The sequence below is a fragment of the Numida meleagris genome, chromosome 18 (assembly GCF_002078875.1).
Source record: "Numida meleagris isolate 19003 breed g44 Domestic line chromosome 18, NumMel1.0, whole genome shotgun sequence".
In the NCBI taxonomy this organism is placed as follows: domain Eukaryota; kingdom Metazoa; phylum Chordata; class Aves; order Galliformes; family Numididae; genus Numida; species Numida meleagris.
This window is the reverse complement of record NC_034426.1, coordinates 6,844,633-6,862,390: the sequence shown is the minus strand read 5'-3', so window position 1 is coordinate 6,862,390 and position 17,758 is coordinate 6,844,633. Positions and strand designations below refer to the sequence as shown.

Below are 17,758 nucleotides of genomic sequence, written 5' to 3'. Positions count from 1 at the left end.
TGCCAGTGAGAAGAAAATGAAGCAGCTTTGCAATCTGCAAGTTTAGGAACTCTTCTCTGGATTCCATTATATCTGAATCATCTCACTTTTTGAATGGCTACATAATGTGCATTACAGCACTCCGGACATTATGTAATGAGCAACAGTTCTCATGCAAAAATATCCCAGTGCTAACGTGCTGCCATGTTGTAACACTACTGTTCATCAGAGATAATTATGAGAAGAAAAATGTTCTGACAATCAGAAGGGGTATTTTTAAGCAATAACTTTTCCCACTGTTTTTGATGTTACACAATTGCCTTTCTAAAACAAAGAATTCTTTCAAAGGAATTAAAAGCTCAGTAATAACAGTGGTTTCTTTTTTCCTCTCTAGTGTTCATAATGGCTTCTGGGCTTTTGGTTTACCCTTTTGGTTTCAACTCTGCTACTGTGAAGAGATTCTGTGAGAATTCAGACATCTACTATGCAGGAGACTGCCAGATTGGATGGGGGTATATGCTGGCAATTGTGGGGGTCATGTTGTCTGTCTTTTTACCATTCTTTGCAAAATATGCACCAAAAGAGCACATATCTCCGACTCCAATACCTACTATTTTATAGTATTTTATTACTGTTTAAGAACAGAACATTCCTGTCTACAGGCAATGGGCAGCAGTTATTATAGCACTTCCATTTAGCTGTGTTGCTAAAGAGAAAAAAAAAAAAAGAAGAAGAAAAAAAAAAAGGAGATGGGGAGAGAAGGTCAGATTCACAAAGACCAAAAGTGCATTGATAGTCTTCCGTACACACAAGTAGCGAACGCTCTGGAATTAAACTCCGGTGAATCAGCAGCCCTTTGACTGCTCCGAACACACAGCGGCGTAATGCCTTAGACAAAAACAAATATCTGTTTATCCTCAGAACATCTGTCTACCTCCCAAACTGTTTCTTTTGTGTCTCAAAACCTTAAGGCTTTTAAAAGCTTCAATTCACTTTTTATATATTATTAAATGTGAAAACTTTTATGAACCCAATAATTTTAAAACCAATAACAATATTTTGTCATAATTATTTTGGTTAATTAAAAAAAAAAAGCCTACTAGTAGCCATGGCCTACAATTAAGCCTGATAACTAAAAGAACTGTATACCATTTTCTTTTTAATCTGTATGTACTAGTAGTACCTCCATATTGTCAGTTGTCAGGACACTTATCAATACTGATCTAATCCTCAAGATTTACAGTCGTGTTCATGAAGATAACACAGAGAGAGAGAGATGTAACTACTTCCAAAGGCTCATGATGATGTAACAGTTTAAGAATAGAAAATACTTTTTTTTCCCCATATTTTTTCAGTTGTCATTTTAAGTGGAATTCTGCAAAGTGATTTGAACTATGACAACTGGAGATTTTTTTGTTGCTGCTCTTTAAGGCAGTAAAGAACAACCTCTGTTTACAAAAGGTGTGTGCCATATGGCCCTTATATGTAATGGCAATTCAAGCCAGAATTAACCAGATTCTCATATATCCATTCCTATTGAGATTCTGCTATTGTAATGCATACATATGTGACATGTTACTGAACACAACTAATAAGAGGAATCACGTCCCACATCAGAACCAGCACGTGGCCACAGTCCATGGGCTCATGTGTGAAATGTATCTAATCCCCTCAGCAGCACTGGATTCATTACTATCAAAGATTGAAATAAGTGCACTTGATTCCTTAAGGAAGGGAAACAATGGGTTCTAATCTCCCCCCACTTATGTGTTTCATTTAAAATAATTTGAATTCTAATCTTATATTTTATTTTCTATTATTTATTAACAAACACATAGATTATATTTAATTCAGAGCTGTACTTCTCAGCTTTGCATTTTGGCACAACCTAAGTGATCAAGTTTATTATTCTTCACTTATCTGAGCCCAACTAATCCCAGAAATTAGTGGTGTTTTTATGTTGATTTTTTTTCCATGGAAAGTGTACATGCAGGAACAGACAGAGACATGTTGAGGATGTGTAAGAAAATGCAAACAGATAGAACAATCACTGTGTAATTTTAATATGTCAAAGACTAATACAGTCTGGTTTACATTCCTCACGCTTCTGAACTTCAATGGAATGCTGCATTGTTTTCCAAAATAATGGTCTGTTGTTACATTTTCATGCACTCCAAAAGCAAATTCTGCACATGAACTAATACAGATTTCATAGTAGAATTAAGTCCATTGAGGACTAGAGCTGAAAGGAGCATTATGTGTTTTTGCCCTCAGTGACTAAGGGACGACATCTTCCGAATATTTAACAAAGTAGGTTGAAGGAATGTCAAAAATAAGCAGAACTGATTTCTGTATAGTTACATGCTTTTCAGTAACATCTTTTAAATGAATAGTTCAAATCGATAGTTTTTGTATAAAAGTCAGAAAAGTGAGGAATAACAACAAGTAAAAAGAAAATCATCACCACAAAGAAGAGAGAGACAGAGATGCAGGCTTTTCTTTCCTAACCAACCTGTGCCTTTACTCTAGAACCATTAGACAAGACAGGATCAATATGGTTAAAAAGGATCAACAACTGAAACGTGTAATGTGAATAAACTGTATTATGTAGGGTTTTTTCTGTTTTGTGTAATGTTTGAGACTGTCAGTTAATGTTCCACTAGAAAAGTGATTTGTTAGTGTAAAAAAAATTGCAAGGATCTGAACACTGAAAGTAAAAATATTTTAAGTTTTTCTTAACACCCATAACGTACCTGCTAAACACAAACAATCCATTCCTGTCATTGCTTATTAACTTAACTTGCACATGTGCAGAACTGGAACCATCATTCAACCAACATCACTTGGTCTGCAGCACTTGTGTGATGTGATCACGCACACACGCTTGCAGTTCTGGTGCCATAGCTCAAGCCTCCTTTGTAATTTGAACTTACTGTTTTAATGGAGTTCTACAATTTACAACACTGCTGTACCAGATCTTTTACTTCTTCAAACTCAGCCTCTTTTGTTATGAGCCCTGTCAAGCTCTATTTCCTTCTATGAATTAAACCAATGCCTCCATTTGGAAATTTTGTTAATATTTTATCACGTATTAAGGAAATCAAGTGTGTGTCTGTATGACCCCTGCAACGGGATAGGCAAAACTTTCCTTTAAACATCCGTGCTCAGAACCAGCTTAGCACAGAACACAGAAATAAGGCAAGGGTTCTTACCACAGTTAGCAGAGCATATGCTTTAGCTCATCAACTGACAGCTTTAGTAGGGTGTTGCTAACAATACATATGCTAACACTGACAGATCACTTTTTACAATAAAGACTGTCTGCGAGTTGAACTGTGTAAAGCGTTTTCTTGTTAAAAGTCAAACAATTTATGGGATCAGGTTCAAGTTTTATTCTAAATATATAATTTTTTAAGTGTAACTAAAAGCTGTATTTTCCATTAATGTGTTCCTGCATTGACTAGCTGGCTCCTTTTTAGAATATTAACCGTTTTCTGTATTTGACTTGTTGGATACAATATTTCAATTATTTTAAATGTGAAATTTCCAATTGCCAACACTGTATAATAAAAAAATTTGAAAAAAATCACTGTTCACTATTTTCTTAATGTCTCTTTTTTTTAAAAAAAAAACACAACGAATCCCAACAGATTTGGTACAAAGTAAGGGGAAAAGGAAATAGAAACAACAGGAACAATCTGTGAAAGTTAATGTTTGAAGGCAAAGACACAAACATGCACATGGACCATCCCTCACGAGATGTTCCTATGGCAAAGGCAAGGAAGTTCCGTGTTCGTGTAATTATTTCTTTCCAACTTCCCACATGTCCTTGAAGAACATTCCTACAGCTTCAGGGCATGCTGCTCGTTTAAACAAGTGTTATAATGATTCATTGTTTTTAAAGAAAAGTGTAATTAGATGGTGTATCAAGGGGAACCATATGAATACCTAATATATACAGATGTATCCTGTGAAATCTTTCTGCAATGTCATTATGTTCGTTTCAAGAAGAGCTTTTACACATGTTGTTATTCAAAGGAAACTGGAACTGAAGCAGCAAATACAGTTTTCTTGCTTTCTACCACAGAGTAATTTTAATGAAATTACACAAAGAGCTTTGTTGATGCTTGTTATCTATGAACTTTGACCAAACACACAGTCAACATCTTGAAACAGGTATTGAAGGTATTTCTAATAATTGAGGATATGAAGCAATGGCAGGCTGAGCTAGTCTTGACAATATCCTTTTTCTAAGACACTTGAACTACTGTCAGAGCCAAGTTTGTGTGGCCAAGTATTATAGAACTTGGAAATACAAAATTTCACTCTAAACAAATTCTTTGCAAAGATCTAGATTGCTTGTTTCTATGCAAACAAAACCCATATCACATGAAGTGGGGAAAACAGTATATATAGTAAGTAGTATGGATAGTCAGTGTCTAATTTCCTTGAGAAGATAAGAGTTGTCACAGAGAAGCATGTGTTTGATCCCCTAAGAAATGCTCAAAACATTTTGGAGAATTCCTGCAGGCTTAGGCCATCTCTAAACAGGAGATACCACTTTCATTCTCTTTATCCACCTGTGACTCTGCCCCATTTCTCCCTCTCATGCCTCAAAGACAGACATTTTTTCTATTAACTCTTTTCTTCAGTGACTGGGAGAGATAGTAGGCCACTAATCAACCTGGTCTGCTTTTAATGATGCATGCACTTGGGATAACAGACAAAGGAGATATGAGTGGGGAGCTCCCTGCAGTTTTCACAGTGGAAAAGATCCACAGATGGTTCTTTTTGTTGTTGTTGTTTATTTTTAAATAAAATTCATTAAACAGTCCATTCCTTTCCAAAAAATAGAACTTGCTTCACTCTAGTTAAGCAGGAACAGTTCATATAAACAAGTTATGTACATATAAACATCTTCAACATTTTAATTCAGAATTTCTTCAGTAAATGAAGGAACTATAGAATGAAAATGTAATGAACTATAGAACAAAAGCTGTTACTGCATGGATAACCAGAGAAAAACTATGAAAGTGACAGTGGAAACAAAATGCTGTCCTTAACGTTTGTTGGATTACAGACTAGTATTTTCAGTTATTTAATCACGTTTTCAGCATTAGTTTGGGCAAATTAATTTTATACAACCACCTCTACATTTAAATTTCATTCATTGTTTTTACATACGCTGTCATCTCAACATCTGCAATTTTAACAAATTCTTGGAAAGTGTTTTGTTCTGGAATAGTTGCTGGTCTTACAGAGACGCACTTGAAAACATTCCTTTTTGTGTCATAGTTTCCCATGCATCTGTGCACTCGACCTCTAATTAGTCTTGGAAGCTCACGATCCTTCAACAAAAGCGTAATAAAAAAATTCTAAATTTCTAACATGAAAGTTATCCAAATGTCTGCTAGTTATTGGTGGATTTCTGAAGACTTATCAAACACAGAAGGAATTTACATAATCTTTTTTGCTATTATAAACTACTTAGGAGCTGAAATGAAAGCCCCGCCTGCATCTTCAGTATTTTTGGTGAAACTGAAGTCTGAGGATGCCTAAGTAGTGGCTGCACTATTGCTCTACACCAGTTTGGGAACAATAAGGTATAAGCAGCTAGCCTTCCTTTTACAAAACAATTTTCTGTTTCATCAGAACGATGCATTATTAACTTCTTAAAAGGCATTGTACGTAATGGTGTTATGTGTAGACATGGGAATACTTACAATTTCATAAAAAACACAAGGCAGGCTCTCCTTTCCATCTCTCAGAAGAAAATTCTTGGCTCCACATGCTCCAGATGTGACTGCAGAATCAAGCGTACCTACACCACGTAACAAAACCAAACCATGATGTAAAATATCAGAGCAGTACTAAATACTGTATCAAGGTATCATGACAACATTTCCTACACAAAAGCACAAAGGTATATCAATCAGCACCGGTTTCCTGTCACTATTTGTGCTGACAGCCCTCAAAGTTCCAGTATGTTATGGGCTTCACATACTCTTCTAACAGTAAAATTGAATATTTTTAAATATGAAATCTGCCTAACCAGAGTGATAAAACATCATTTTCGTAATTATCATGGTAAATGGGTCATTCCCTTGTTAACCAGAGCAAAACACAATTCTCTAAGTTATATTGATCCTCAGGTGCCAATCAACATTAAACATAACACATATCTTAGCCCTGTCACAATAATAGTTTCCTGAGATGTCATTATAACATATTTTTCATTCATCTTAATTTAATGAGTTTAGTCATTTCTGTTGTCTTTTACCATGTTCATCTCTCAGATGTCAATTAAAATGCCAAATGAAACACACTAAGTCATCTTCAGTTAGAAGCACTCCATGCTTACCTAAAACTTCAAATAATAGTGCAGCTTTGTAAGTATATTGACTCCAGTGCTTCATGCTTTCGATGACTGCAGATATGATTCGCAAAGAATTCCTTTTTTCTTTAAGTTTTAATTGAAATGATGAAATATCCTTTCAGAAGAAGATGAAAACTTGAGTTAGAGATACGCACTTGAAGACATTTAAAGGCATGTAGATGTTAATATATTATTATGTATCCAATATTTACATTAAAGTATTCGCTCAGACTCTGCACATAACCCCCTGCCAGTTTATATGATCATGCTGAGGACTGGAGGTCATTAAAATATGAAAATCTCAGTTCTACATTTTTAGAAACTGAAGGGTTTCTTAAGGCAGCTAGGACTGATAGAAACCTCATCTGTCCTCAGTTTTCTTTTTCTTTAAAGTTTTCTTCATTGTATCTTCCTATTGTGTCTCCATAAATTTACCTGACTTCTGTCTTCTGGAACACAAGAAAATTGCTTCTCATTCATGTTATTTTGCTGACTATTGCAATTAAGTTTATTTGCCAGACCATAATCCTGCAGATCTCTTGATGCAGTGTTAGGTTTCCCTGGCCACTGTCCTTTAGATGGATGTGTTTGGCTAGTTGCTGTTGTTTTGATATGCTGAGATGAATTAGAGTTATCAGCTGTTCCCCGCTGCTGAGCAGTTTTCCAATTATTTGAACGGTTCTCACACTTTTTCATAGTCCCACTATTAGATATTGAATCTGTTCTGTTACTTGCAGGGCTATATTCATTTCTCTTCCAAATTTTAGTATTGGATGTCTTCTCTTCTGCCCTGCAGTGTGACATAACATATAATTCAGTACCACCATATCTGCTCTGAGTACTCAAATAAGCAATTACAGCATACACAAGCAGTATGTATTGTTTTAGTTTAAAAAATTGAATACATATTTGGATTCAAATAAACATTTGAGCATACACTTAAATTTATCCATATACAGGGCAGCCATTAAACACTTGCTTAAATCCTGCTGAATTAGGATTAGGTACACTGGAATTGACATTCCATTTCAGTTCGTTTTGGCTCATAAGCAGAATGTAATAATTTAGGACTACAATGATTACCTGAAAATTACAAGGGTGTTTCTGAATGCCACTAGAATATACAATGAGATGTACTTTCACATAAGAATAATTTTGGTTAAAGATAATAAAATTTAAAGGTTTTTACTAACCTGTAGGCAAACAAGTTTTTTCCTGCATTGGCTAAATTAGGCTTTGATGCATTTGGTGATTTCATAAGGGAAGGGGCTGTGTGATCATCTCCTCTGCTTTCAAAGAGAAGTTAAAATATCAGTGACCTAGTAGCAGCTTTATTTTCAGACAGGCATTCATAGTTTGTGAAACAAATTGATAGCGTCCAAATAAAAACCGATATACAATAAGTGATCCACTTTTACATACCCATCGTTCACTGCTTTCTGTGGTTCGTCTGCTTCTGGGCTTGCAGTTCCCCAGCCTAATTCCCAAAAGACAAGAGATTGAGTATGGACACAAAGTGAAAAGATTGAATGGTGCCAAGTCTACTTAGAGCTCCTACTCTGTCTAATGTTCCACAAACAGTCTCAGGTGGGGGGAGGAAAAAAAGAAAAAAAGAAAGGAATGTGTTCTTTTGATATCTGTAATTATAAGGCAACTTCTAACAAGTAGATTGCTTTTCTGGATATTGCTTTCTTCCTAGCATGGAGACATTCTACTACAAGAAAAGCATAATGAAAATAATAATGATTGAATACTGCATCATTCTTTCCAAGCTCAATTTGAAGAACAGAAGTTCTCAATTACAAGAAAGACATCTTGTAAGTGTTTCTTCTTGTAATACTGGGCTTGAATTTTGATTGAAATCAACTGAAAACAAAAGGTCAGAAATCCAAGAGACTGTTTAAATGCCAGTGCTACTTCATTCTGTAGCACACAAAGAGCTGACCTCCATCTAGGCATGAAGTAAAAAGCTCAACTGTATAGCACAGAAAGAAACTTCCTGGAGGACATGTTTTAAATAATGGACTTTTCAGAAATAAAGGATGCATATAGTTCTTGATAAGGACAATTTAATATGATACAAGAATGAAATTAACATTTAATTGGATTTAGAGCCATCAAAAATATATGCATCTTCATTACCCAGTGATGTGGAAGAAAAGTCACGAGTCGCAGAACTGGAACCTGGCTCATTCCTCAGTGGATTTGAAGTGAGGGGCTGCCTGTTTCTCTTCTTCTGATTGAAGAGAGGTACAGGCAAACAACCTACAATTAAAATTCACATACTAATACCACACCAGCACTAGGAGCACACGCAATCTATACTTAAAATATGTAAACAGCGATTATCTATATTTATATTACCCATTGGAATTATAGTTCCTAAGTACATAGCATAGCCCAGCCATCACTTCACAGTGTTTACCCTTTATCCTGCAAATTAGTCTTGGAGCTATATATTTTACTTCGTGACCAGCCCCATGCCTCCAAAACTTTACACTGTGCTGTAATAACATAGAAATCCATACAAGTCTCCTAGAGAAATGGGTTCTAGGATATACAGCTTATTCATCATTATGCTTAAAGTGCAAAAGAATGGATAGTACCTGCTGTGCTGCGAGTTGAAGCGTCAGCTAAACTCCTTTTCATTTCTGTGCTTTAATAGGCAATGCTGTATTGATTACTCCGTACTCACTGTATGAAAGGTAGGTAAAGGGAAAGTAAGCTAATTAATGCTGCAAGCACATTCAAATTACACACAACTTTATGGCAGTTTGTCTTAGTTCTTTGTTTAACCTGTTCCATGCATCACTTTAGACAAGCCTAAAATGTGTGAGGATTTGTACTGAATTTGAAAGGTTCGCAGGGATCCCAAGTAGCACACAGTTAGCAGACTGATAACCCAAATTAATTTTTGAAGCAAAAGTTATATTCCCTAGGTTCTTGGCGTGCAGTGAAAATACTGAATTCACTTCTGAATTTAAAAGCAAATACACACTCAAATGAATTCCTAAAAATGCAACACTAATAAAAAATACTTAAACTTTGCTGCAAAAATCTGACAATAAGATACATGGCTTTGCGTAAAACCCTCATGACTTAAACCCCCTGTGAAACATAGTGTCAGGCTTCAAAGAAATTAAACTTCTCTGCACTTACACACTTCTCTCCACAGACTTAAAACCCTTTAATTGATTTCCTCCTAGAGAAAATACTTCACACAGCAACTGCCCTTACTACCAGCCAAAGATTCTGCACAAACACAGGTAGTTCAGCACATTTGCTTTCGGATTAATCTGCTTTTACAGTAAGCCTCTATATATTACTGTGTACATTAAGGATACTATGCAGACTGTTGTAAGACTTGTATCGAAGTTAATTGCCTGTGTATCTTGCTTTAAGAGTTAAGCTCTACTACAGCAGAATCAGTTCACTCTTTAATTCTGTGATGCACATTAACTGCACTGTGACAACACTGCAGCAGCTCCCAGCTCATTTCTGTTACCTGATTTGTATTTAAAATGCACTGCTAGTGCTATAAAGCCTAATGGATGTTAGCAAATCACGCACTTGTAAAATGAAACCTCACACATCTGACGTTGCAGCCAATTTTTGTGTTGCATAAGATTGCTTTTTCTGCATGGCTTTATTTTTCTTCCTCTTGAAGGCAAGCAAACCACAGCCTGGAGCTAAAGCATGCAAGAAAGCATGCAAAAAAAAAAGTAAAACTAAAGATAAGCAACAGGAGACACTAGGCTTAGCCTCTGCACCGCTTCACACGCAGCAGCACCCCTACACCTACTTACCAAAGCGCTTCCCCACAAGCTGAAGGGATAGAGCTGAGCAGAAGCCCGCCAAAAATAACGGTCCAAACCGCCCCTCCCTCCTTCAGGTGCGAGGTGAGAAAAGGGCGGGAAGGGGCGGGACACGCCCTGCGCTCGAGCGCTGCAGCCGCCGGTGGCCGCGGGAGGGCGCTCGTGAGGGCCCCACCTCGGGCAGGTGCTGCTGGCCTCCCTGAGGGGCGTCTGTGGGGCTTAACGAAGTGTCTGCACACCTGGGTAGCAGCCTGCACGCTGAGAACTCGCAGAACCCGGGGCTAAAGCGGGATGTCAGCACGTTGTGAACACAAGCACGGGTGTAAATGAAAATACCTTCTCACTGTTCACCAGAGTCTGAGATTTTCGCACGGTGGTTTCCAACTGTGCAGTTTCTGATGGGCTCCCGTGTTAAACTGCAGCTTGTAGGCAGGTTAATTCCCAAACTGCCTGCTTTGGAGTGCTCCTTCTGAGTTTTAGGCCAGGTCACCTCAGTGGAAAGGGGGGAATGTGAAAAACTGCATTGTGTAGTGTTGTCAGTAATAACTGTTCTATTTTCCACTTCTTGGTGATAAAAAGTCAAAACATTCATCGCAAATGAAGCAGTACTTAAAATCGGTACTGAATTCTTAATAAGCCAGATATGTTCCTGCATACCTAAGCATTGGCAAAGCACAGGAAAACGGGAATTGTTCCCAGCGTGTAGCTCAGAAAAGGGAGAACATTTCTGCATCGATGCCACGTGCTCCCATGATGTGCTGGCAGACCAGGAGTTAAACGCTGTCCGCAAGTTACTTTGCTCCAAGGGTATAAAAGAAGCCCCATGGCTTTGGTTCCAAACCTCGTGTTTGGAAATGCGCCGTGTGCCTGTCCCGCCAGAGCGCTCAGGAGACAAACTCCTTGCATGCCAAGTGAGGTAAGTGCACAGCGCTCTCTGTCTCTCCTTTTTGTGAGGAATGATCACCGTCCCAGCGCTGTCGGCAGCTCGGGATGGCGACGTGTCCCAGCACCGCAGAGCTGCGTTTTGCAGGTTGCTCTTCAAACTGCTGTGGTGTTTAAATTCAACAGAGCACGACTCGGAGCGTGGGTCGTTCCTTCAGGCGACATGCACGTGGCTGCTCTGGCACTTTTGCTGAAGGACCGGGGTCAAAGGACGGTGCGGACTGTCCGGTGCTGTAAAACACAGCTCTGCTGCTTTGTTTAATACATTACTTGCTATGACTGAATAGCTGACAGCCTAAAGTGCAACAGGAGTACAGCTGACTTAAAGGGAACGCTCTGTCTGTATTAACTCTCTGTAAGGTTCTGCAAGTCCTGGGTGTACGCTGCAGCGCAGAGAACAGGATTTGTAGGAAATGTATTCCTGGCAGAATGTGGCTGGATACATCGTGTGCTTGGCTCTGTTTTCCTACACATAACATCTATCAGCCTGGGTTATGAGATCCCTCGCAGATGCTTCCTAAACGCTCTCTGTCACTGGGGTATATTCTTGTTAAAAGTGAATTGTTCAATAAATGTTCCTTATTCCCTTACAGTGTAACATTTTCATGTGTATATTGTGTGCCGGATGCTAATTCTGAACAATTCTGTTGTTTATATCAGTAAAACTTTTTTTTTAATCGAGATCTTTTATTCTCAGTGTTTCAGTCGTCACAGCAGAAGTTATGGCTGCTGTTTAGCTTGAGTTTCCATTCAGAAAACCTATCTCTTGGAACGCTTTCTGAAATGGAAGAAGCCAAGTTCTTGGCTAAATTTTTTTTCAGAGAAGAACACCGCTTAATGGTCTGCATCGATTTCCCTTTTTTTTTTTGTAAGGGGCTGCCGAAATGAGAAGGGTCATCAGTGTCATAGTGGTCTGTGTTAGCAGATCCCAAGACATGTCTAGAGCCAGGAACATTAGGTAAATTGTGGCTAGACTGCACTTTAATTTCAGCTGGTGTTCCTTCTGAGCTCTGTTCTTCAGATAGCCCGGAACAAAGGTCATACCAGCAACGGTGTGCTTGGAGGAACTCAGCTGTTCGTGCTTTTTCGGATGAAAGCACTTGATGTCTCAGCACGATGTGTTGATCTAGAGCCAAGATATGATTCACATTTTACTGTTTTTACTCACTTTAAATCATTCTGCTCATGGGTACTGTAATGTTTTTGTAACTTAAAGCATACACGAGCAGACTTGTTACACCTAGTTTGCAGCGGAAGAACTGGCATTTAAGCACATTATTGAAGTATGCATTAAACAAGTTTGTTCATACTTTCATTAGCACAGTATTTACCTGTATCTCATATATGAACAGAGATTGCCTGGAGAAGTTAATTTTTGAATTGCGTAACAGTACCAGTGACAGAGTGGGGGGAATTACTAAATATGGGAAATGAAAGGGAGGGCGCCTGGAGGGGGAGGAGAGTCGGACGACCAACGCTCCGCCTTGCAACAGGAATCTGAAACTTAGAGAAATGTTTATTCTCTTTCATTCCTGTCTGAACTAAACAGACATAATTTCCCATTGAAAGAAAAGAAAAATATCTATTTTTTTCAGAGATACAAGCTTTACTTTACCACTGTTTTCTTTTGCTTTCAGCAATTCTTAAAGCTGCTGAAAAGCATGACTTCCTGTTCTGTTGTTCCAAAACCTCCAGTAAGAAGGGTTGCTATCTTTGGAGGAACTCATGGCAATGAGTTATCAGGGATATTTTTGGTCAAGCACTGGCAAGAGAACGGAGCTGAGATTCAAAGAACAGGAATGGAAGTGAAACCATTTCTCACCAACCCAAGAGCTGTGAAGAAGTGCACTAGATACATTGACTGCGATCTGAACCGTGTTTTTGACCCTGATAATCTTGGGTAAGAAATAGTTGTACTTTCTGTTGTTTTAATGTTCTGTTTTTAAAATTGCAAGGAGCTTCCTTTCCAGATTAAAACATTGATGCAGGGTCCACTTCTATGTTACGTGGGCAGTCACATAACTGAAGTTACTGACCTTTTACCCAAAAAGAACAAATTGTGTGTGGTGTTCCATTGTAAAACTTGCTAGTAGAACGAGCCTCAAACCAACACATAACACTTAAAGAGAGCATTTTAAATTCGTATAGCTGTGTTTGTGTAAACTTAATTTGCTGTTTTGAGATGCAAAGTCACTATTTCTCGTGTCTTCTTGTGCAATTCAGCCTTGGAGCTCTTCTGAATGCAGTTGTGAAATATGAAAACACAAAGCATTTTAGATGTAGACTTCAGTATATAAAAAATGACACACAAGTTGGGATGTGTATTAATGTCAGTCGTATGCAACAAAAGATGAAAACTTGAAATTATAATCTAGAAATAAAGCATTCTGTGATAAAATGTCAAAATTCAATATATTATCTGTCTCCTTATTTTAGAAGAAATAAAACCTATAATTACGGTACAGTAGTAATTGAGTTTACGTTTTAATGGGATTTTACATTTCTCTGCTTTTGAGACATCTATTCCAGAGGTGTGCTTCGTTGCAATAACGTTTTTTAATGACTGGTATAGCTGCATGCTGAGTGGGTAATTATGTACCAGAAAGGTCTTCATGGTAAAAGGGAATATTACTGAAGGATATAGGTGTCACATTTATTTTGTAATCGTTATTCTTACCCTGAATGCCTTCTCACCTGGCTTTTCATCTAACAGCTTTGTTGTTGCACATTATATGTAAGATGAACAGACTTTTTAACACAGGACTGTTGAGGCCATTCTTTAATTGCTCGCTTACATGCCCGCTCCACAGACAGGAAGCAGATCATCTCAGACTGCTCCTTAGGCTCAGGCTGTTGCTTACATGGCAGTACAGCCTAGTCTGGTACCTCAGACCGAAAGCACTAACATTTGGAGGAAGTCATTTGAGGTGGCAAAATCTTCTTTGAGGTCCAAGAATCAAGAGACTGTAAGAAAATCTGAGCAGAACAGGAGAAGTTGGGTTATGAAAGAGCTTGTAAATGAGGTCCAAGGTAAAAGGGCACGAACCTGTATCAGAATACCTATTCCATAGAAGCTGAACTCAGGCTTGAAGGTGGCTGAAGTTGCTGATGAATTTTGAGTTAGTTTTCTGCACAGAGGGAAACGTTGAGATGAATGGACTAGAAGCAAACAAAACAAGAGAAGTACATAGTCTATTGCAAAAATCAGATTAAAAAAAAAATCATAATATCTTTCTGCACAAGATACATCACAGTGAGACCTCTTTTCCACTAACAATCGTATTTGCTTTGTTCAAGCACAAACATCACGTTTAAGTCAGGTAATTGAATAGGCAATTATAGAAGTAAAGTGAAAGAAAAGGATATAGACGTTTTGTTGAATGTAAAGTCATGGAATGAGTTGATTGATTTCTTTGTACTAATATTAACAGAAAGACAGTGGTGGAAGATATTCCATATGAAGTGAGAAGGGCTCAGGAAATCAACCAAATATTTGGTCCAAAAGGTAGCGATGATGCCTATGACCTTATTTTTGACCTTCACAACACCACTGCTAACATGGGTGGTACCCTTATTCTTGAGAACTCCAGGGATGACTTTACAATTCAAATGTGTCATTATATCAAGGTAAAACTACTTTACATGAACTATTAAAACAGATTACTGTCTGTAGTGTATTACTATATATTATTTTGTCGTTTCTTTGAATATTCCATTTTTTATTCAGCAAAACTGTTTTAAATATTTAATCACTGATGTTTTTTTTAATCAGATAATTAATAATTTGATTATAATATCAGGTGATTCAGATTTCAACTCATCATAGTCTTTATATATTAAAATGACTGCAGTAAGACTGATGGGCAGAGAGCAATGCTTAGAATAACATCTATGAAAATAAATGCAATTTAATCTGCTTCCACACTGACCTGTCAGGAATGTGGATAAATTTGGGTCACGCACGCTAAATAGTTAGATGTTAATTTCATGAAATAAAGACGTGGAAAAAGTAATGGAATTAAGTAATGACAAATGTTCCCTTCATGACTACTTATAGGAACAGTGATATGTCTTTGAATCATGTTTGATTCTGCTGTTCCTGCAGCTGATAAATACTGGTAGAGTGAGGTTTGCAGAAGTGCTGGTGGCATAGACAACGAGTAATTGGAAAAGAGATCTGAAATAGGATTCTTTGTCAAGAAATGGCTGAAAAAGAAAAAGCTTAATTCACATTCTCTATCCACATAAGATAATCTAAGCGTAACATCAGGAAAAAAAAATCTGCCTAGATATCTGCTTTAAAGTATTTACATGATAAATTCTGCAACACCGTGGAGTAGTTTTTTCTTCCTGTTAGCAATTTAAGGGTAGAACTGTGTTCAATTGTATTAGGAGACAGCAAAGTTCATTGGACTGTGCCTGGCAAGAGTTAATGGAAAGGAGACCAACAAACAGAGCTTTGTGTGTTTTCTAAAGATGTCCTACTTCTTTGAGCACCATGAAATAAAGGCAACATATTGAACACATTGTGTAAATCACTTCTGCATCAGTAGTCTTTTTGTGGCGCAACATTTTAAAATATTTGCATAACAAAAACATTTTAAAACAATCTCCACAGAATGCTTTGGCTCCAGAACGCTGTCCTGTTTTGCTGATTGAACATCCTAGCTTGAAGTATGCAACAACTCGATCTGTAGCAAAACATCCTGTTGGTAAATATGAAAGATAAACACCATTTGTAACCTATCAGAAATTATCTGAAAATATGTCTGTTTCCAGATCAGTTCGTTACATTTTACAGTGTGCTCTGATCACTAATTGCTGTTTGTTTGACAATGCATTTACGGAATCATATGTTTCTGATTTTCTCTTCTAAAGAGCACTGATCTGCCACTTGGCATACAAAACATTGGATGCTAGCCAGGAAGGGGAATAGAAAATATGTAGCAAAGGAGAAAATGATGTTGTGCATGGAAGTTGTCAACGTTTACATTTATAGAAACAAAACCATAGTCATAGGCAGAGAGAAAAAACAACCACGTTTGTTTTTCATGAGTTCTCTAAAACACATCACAGAAAGAAAAGATGAGAAAAAGAGTAAGGGAAAGGAACACAGGTAGTGACTCCTTCTCAGCTCCTAGTAGCACGCTCAAAAATGTACACGTGGTTCTTTGAACTGATCCTTACTCATGAGCTACATTTTCTATTTGCCTTCCAAATAACATAACTCTGTAGTTTAAAATCCATCCTAAAGATAAAACACAGACTCAATCAGACGTGTATTTTTCCTATGTAATCTAAGCATGATACGTTACAGCCATCTTAATAATCTCCCTCATCTGTAAACAGGTGTGGAGGTGGGGCCCCAGCCACAAGGCGTTGTTAGAGCTGATATTTTGGACAAAATGAGGAAGATTGTCAAACATGGCCTTGATTTTGTTCACCTTTTTAATGAAGGTAGAGTAAGTAATGCAAGCTCCCCGCGTCGTGTCAGGGCATTATTTCAAGAGTGCTTTTTCAAAGGGCAGGTTGTACTTCAGCTCTTTGCAGTTAAACAGGTGACACTGGGGGGATGCAGGGTGCGGGGTGGGCAGTTCTCCAGGTCACCTAACTGGCATGAGAAGAAGCTCAGAACCATTCCTGCTAGAGCCTCTTTAGGTAGCTCTCAGGGTATTACTCCTTTCCAAAAATTCAATAAGTATACTTGATTTTAAAGTTGCTTTGAGAAATGGAAATACCAGCTAACTATTTCTGTACTAGTACCTACATGGAGGACACGGCATACATAAATTAAGAAGCGTTTAATTTACATGCCTTCTGTGCATGATTTAAAATTATAGTCAAGAAATTTTGTAAGATATTGTTTTTATCTGTGTACTATCAAAGATAAACATTGACAAAAATAGGTGTTGAAAATTCTTCTGGAGTCCATCTGCCACTAGGTTCTGTTGGGATGTAGAAGGAAAAGAATCCAGTTGCGTGTGCCAGAATCTTGTGCTGGAATGGTAAAGATTAAACAGCACCAACACCGCCCCACGTTACGCAGCGGTACCAAACACAGGCCTTTCGCTGCCTTATTCATCTACAAAATCTATCTTTCTAAGCATACAGCGAAAAGCCCTACCTAGCACCACCAATCTAATTTAGAGCAGGGCTTTTGATTGCAACAAAATATGATACATGACAAGGTCATCTTTCTACTGCTTGGATTCTAGGGAAGAAAGATGTGGATCTAGACATTGTTATGATGTATGAGCTAATCACTAACCTGTAAATGTTGACAATGTACAACCTAATAATTTAAGCTATTCTACAGCAAATAAGTAATGCATTGTGCTTTCTAACAAGCAGTTGTTCATTTTGACATTAAATTGCATTTATTCTTTCTAGGAAAAGAATTTCCACCATGTACAATTGAGGTTTATAAAATAATGGAGAAAGTAGATTATCCCAGGAATAAAAATGATGAAGTTATTGCTATTATTCACCCTAAGCTGCAGGTAAATTCTATAGTAGCTTTCATTTACACCATTTTTAAGTATTCCTGTGTTGCTTCTGCTGCATTATAGTATATTTTTACTAGTAAATAAGATATTTCAAATGAGACTATTGCTAATGGGTTTACTGAATACTTCAGACCTCCCCC

General features: G+C 37.5%; 3 protein-coding genes across 6 annotated transcripts in view; 2 read left to right on the top strand and 1 right to left on the bottom strand.

The window, feature by feature from the left end:
• LOC110407647 (transmembrane protein 211-like) overlaps positions 1-3,312 on the top strand; it is a gene marked incomplete at its 5' end in the record, with an annotated part of 56,296 nt that extends 52,984 nt beyond the window's left edge. The window contains 1 exon segment of the mRNA XM_021415545.1: positions 374-3,312. Within this exon segment, the coding sequence (XP_021271220.1) occupies positions 374-600 (227 nt within the window).
• ASPA (aspartoacylase) overlaps positions 1-17,758 on the top strand; it is a 50,019-nt gene that overhangs the window by 30,673 nt on the left and 1,588 nt on the right. The window contains exons 1-6 of one of the 2 annotated variants that reach the window (XM_021415532.1): positions 10,255-11,086; positions 12,750-13,012; positions 14,544-14,739; positions 15,731-15,824; positions 16,462-16,569; positions 17,503-17,612. In XM_021415532.1, coding sequence (XP_021271207.1) covers positions 10,994-11,086; positions 12,750-13,012; positions 14,544-14,739; positions 15,731-15,824; positions 16,462-16,569; positions 17,503-17,612 — 864 coding nt within the window. In that variant the 5' untranslated portion in view covers positions 10,255-10,993. Of the gene's footprint in view, positions 1-10,254; positions 11,087-12,749; positions 13,013-14,543; positions 14,740-15,730; positions 15,825-16,461; positions 16,570-17,502; positions 17,613-17,758 lie in introns of those variants that run through there. The other variant, XM_021415534.1, reaches the window with a different exon arrangement.
• Positions 4,270-10,244, bottom strand: SPATA22 (spermatogenesis associated 22). 3 transcript variants are annotated; one of them, XM_021415529.1, is made up of 9 exons: positions 10,162-10,244; positions 8,962-9,049; positions 8,498-8,620; positions 7,778-7,832; positions 7,549-7,644; positions 6,791-7,145; positions 6,341-6,470; positions 5,703-5,800; positions 4,270-5,327 (listed from the first exon to the last, which is right to left on the bottom strand). In XM_021415529.1, the coding sequence occupies exons 2-9, from the start codon at positions 9,002-9,004 to the stop codon at positions 5,136-5,138; spliced, it is 1,092 nt and encodes a 363-aa protein (XP_021271204.1). In that variant the 5' UTR covers positions 9,005-9,049; positions 10,162-10,244; the 3' UTR covers positions 4,270-5,135. The 3 variants fall into 3 exon arrangements, with proteins under 3 accessions (XP_021271204.1, XP_021271206.1, XP_021271205.1); XM_021415531.1 differs by having other exon boundaries at positions 7,549-7,641; positions 10,162-10,243; XM_021415530.1 differs by lacking the exon at positions 10,162-10,244 and adding an exon at positions 9,926-10,151.

What these genes read in the sequence shown, in the direction of transcription:
- SPATA22 (XM_021415529.1), bottom strand. Translation starts at nt 9,004, where the DNA reads ATGAAAAGGAGTTTAGCTGACGCTTCAACTCGCAGCACAGCAG. An exon ending in AAAAACTTGTTTGCCTACAG is followed by an intron (nt 7,146 to 7,548) that starts GTTAGTAAAAAC and finishes GTCACACTGCAG; the next exon opens with GGCAGAAGAGAAGACATCCA. An exon ending in CTTGTGTTTTTTATGAAATT is followed by an intron (nt 5,328 to 5,702) that starts GTAAGTATTCCC and finishes CTTTTGTTGAAG; the next exon opens with GATCGTGAGCTTCCAAGACT.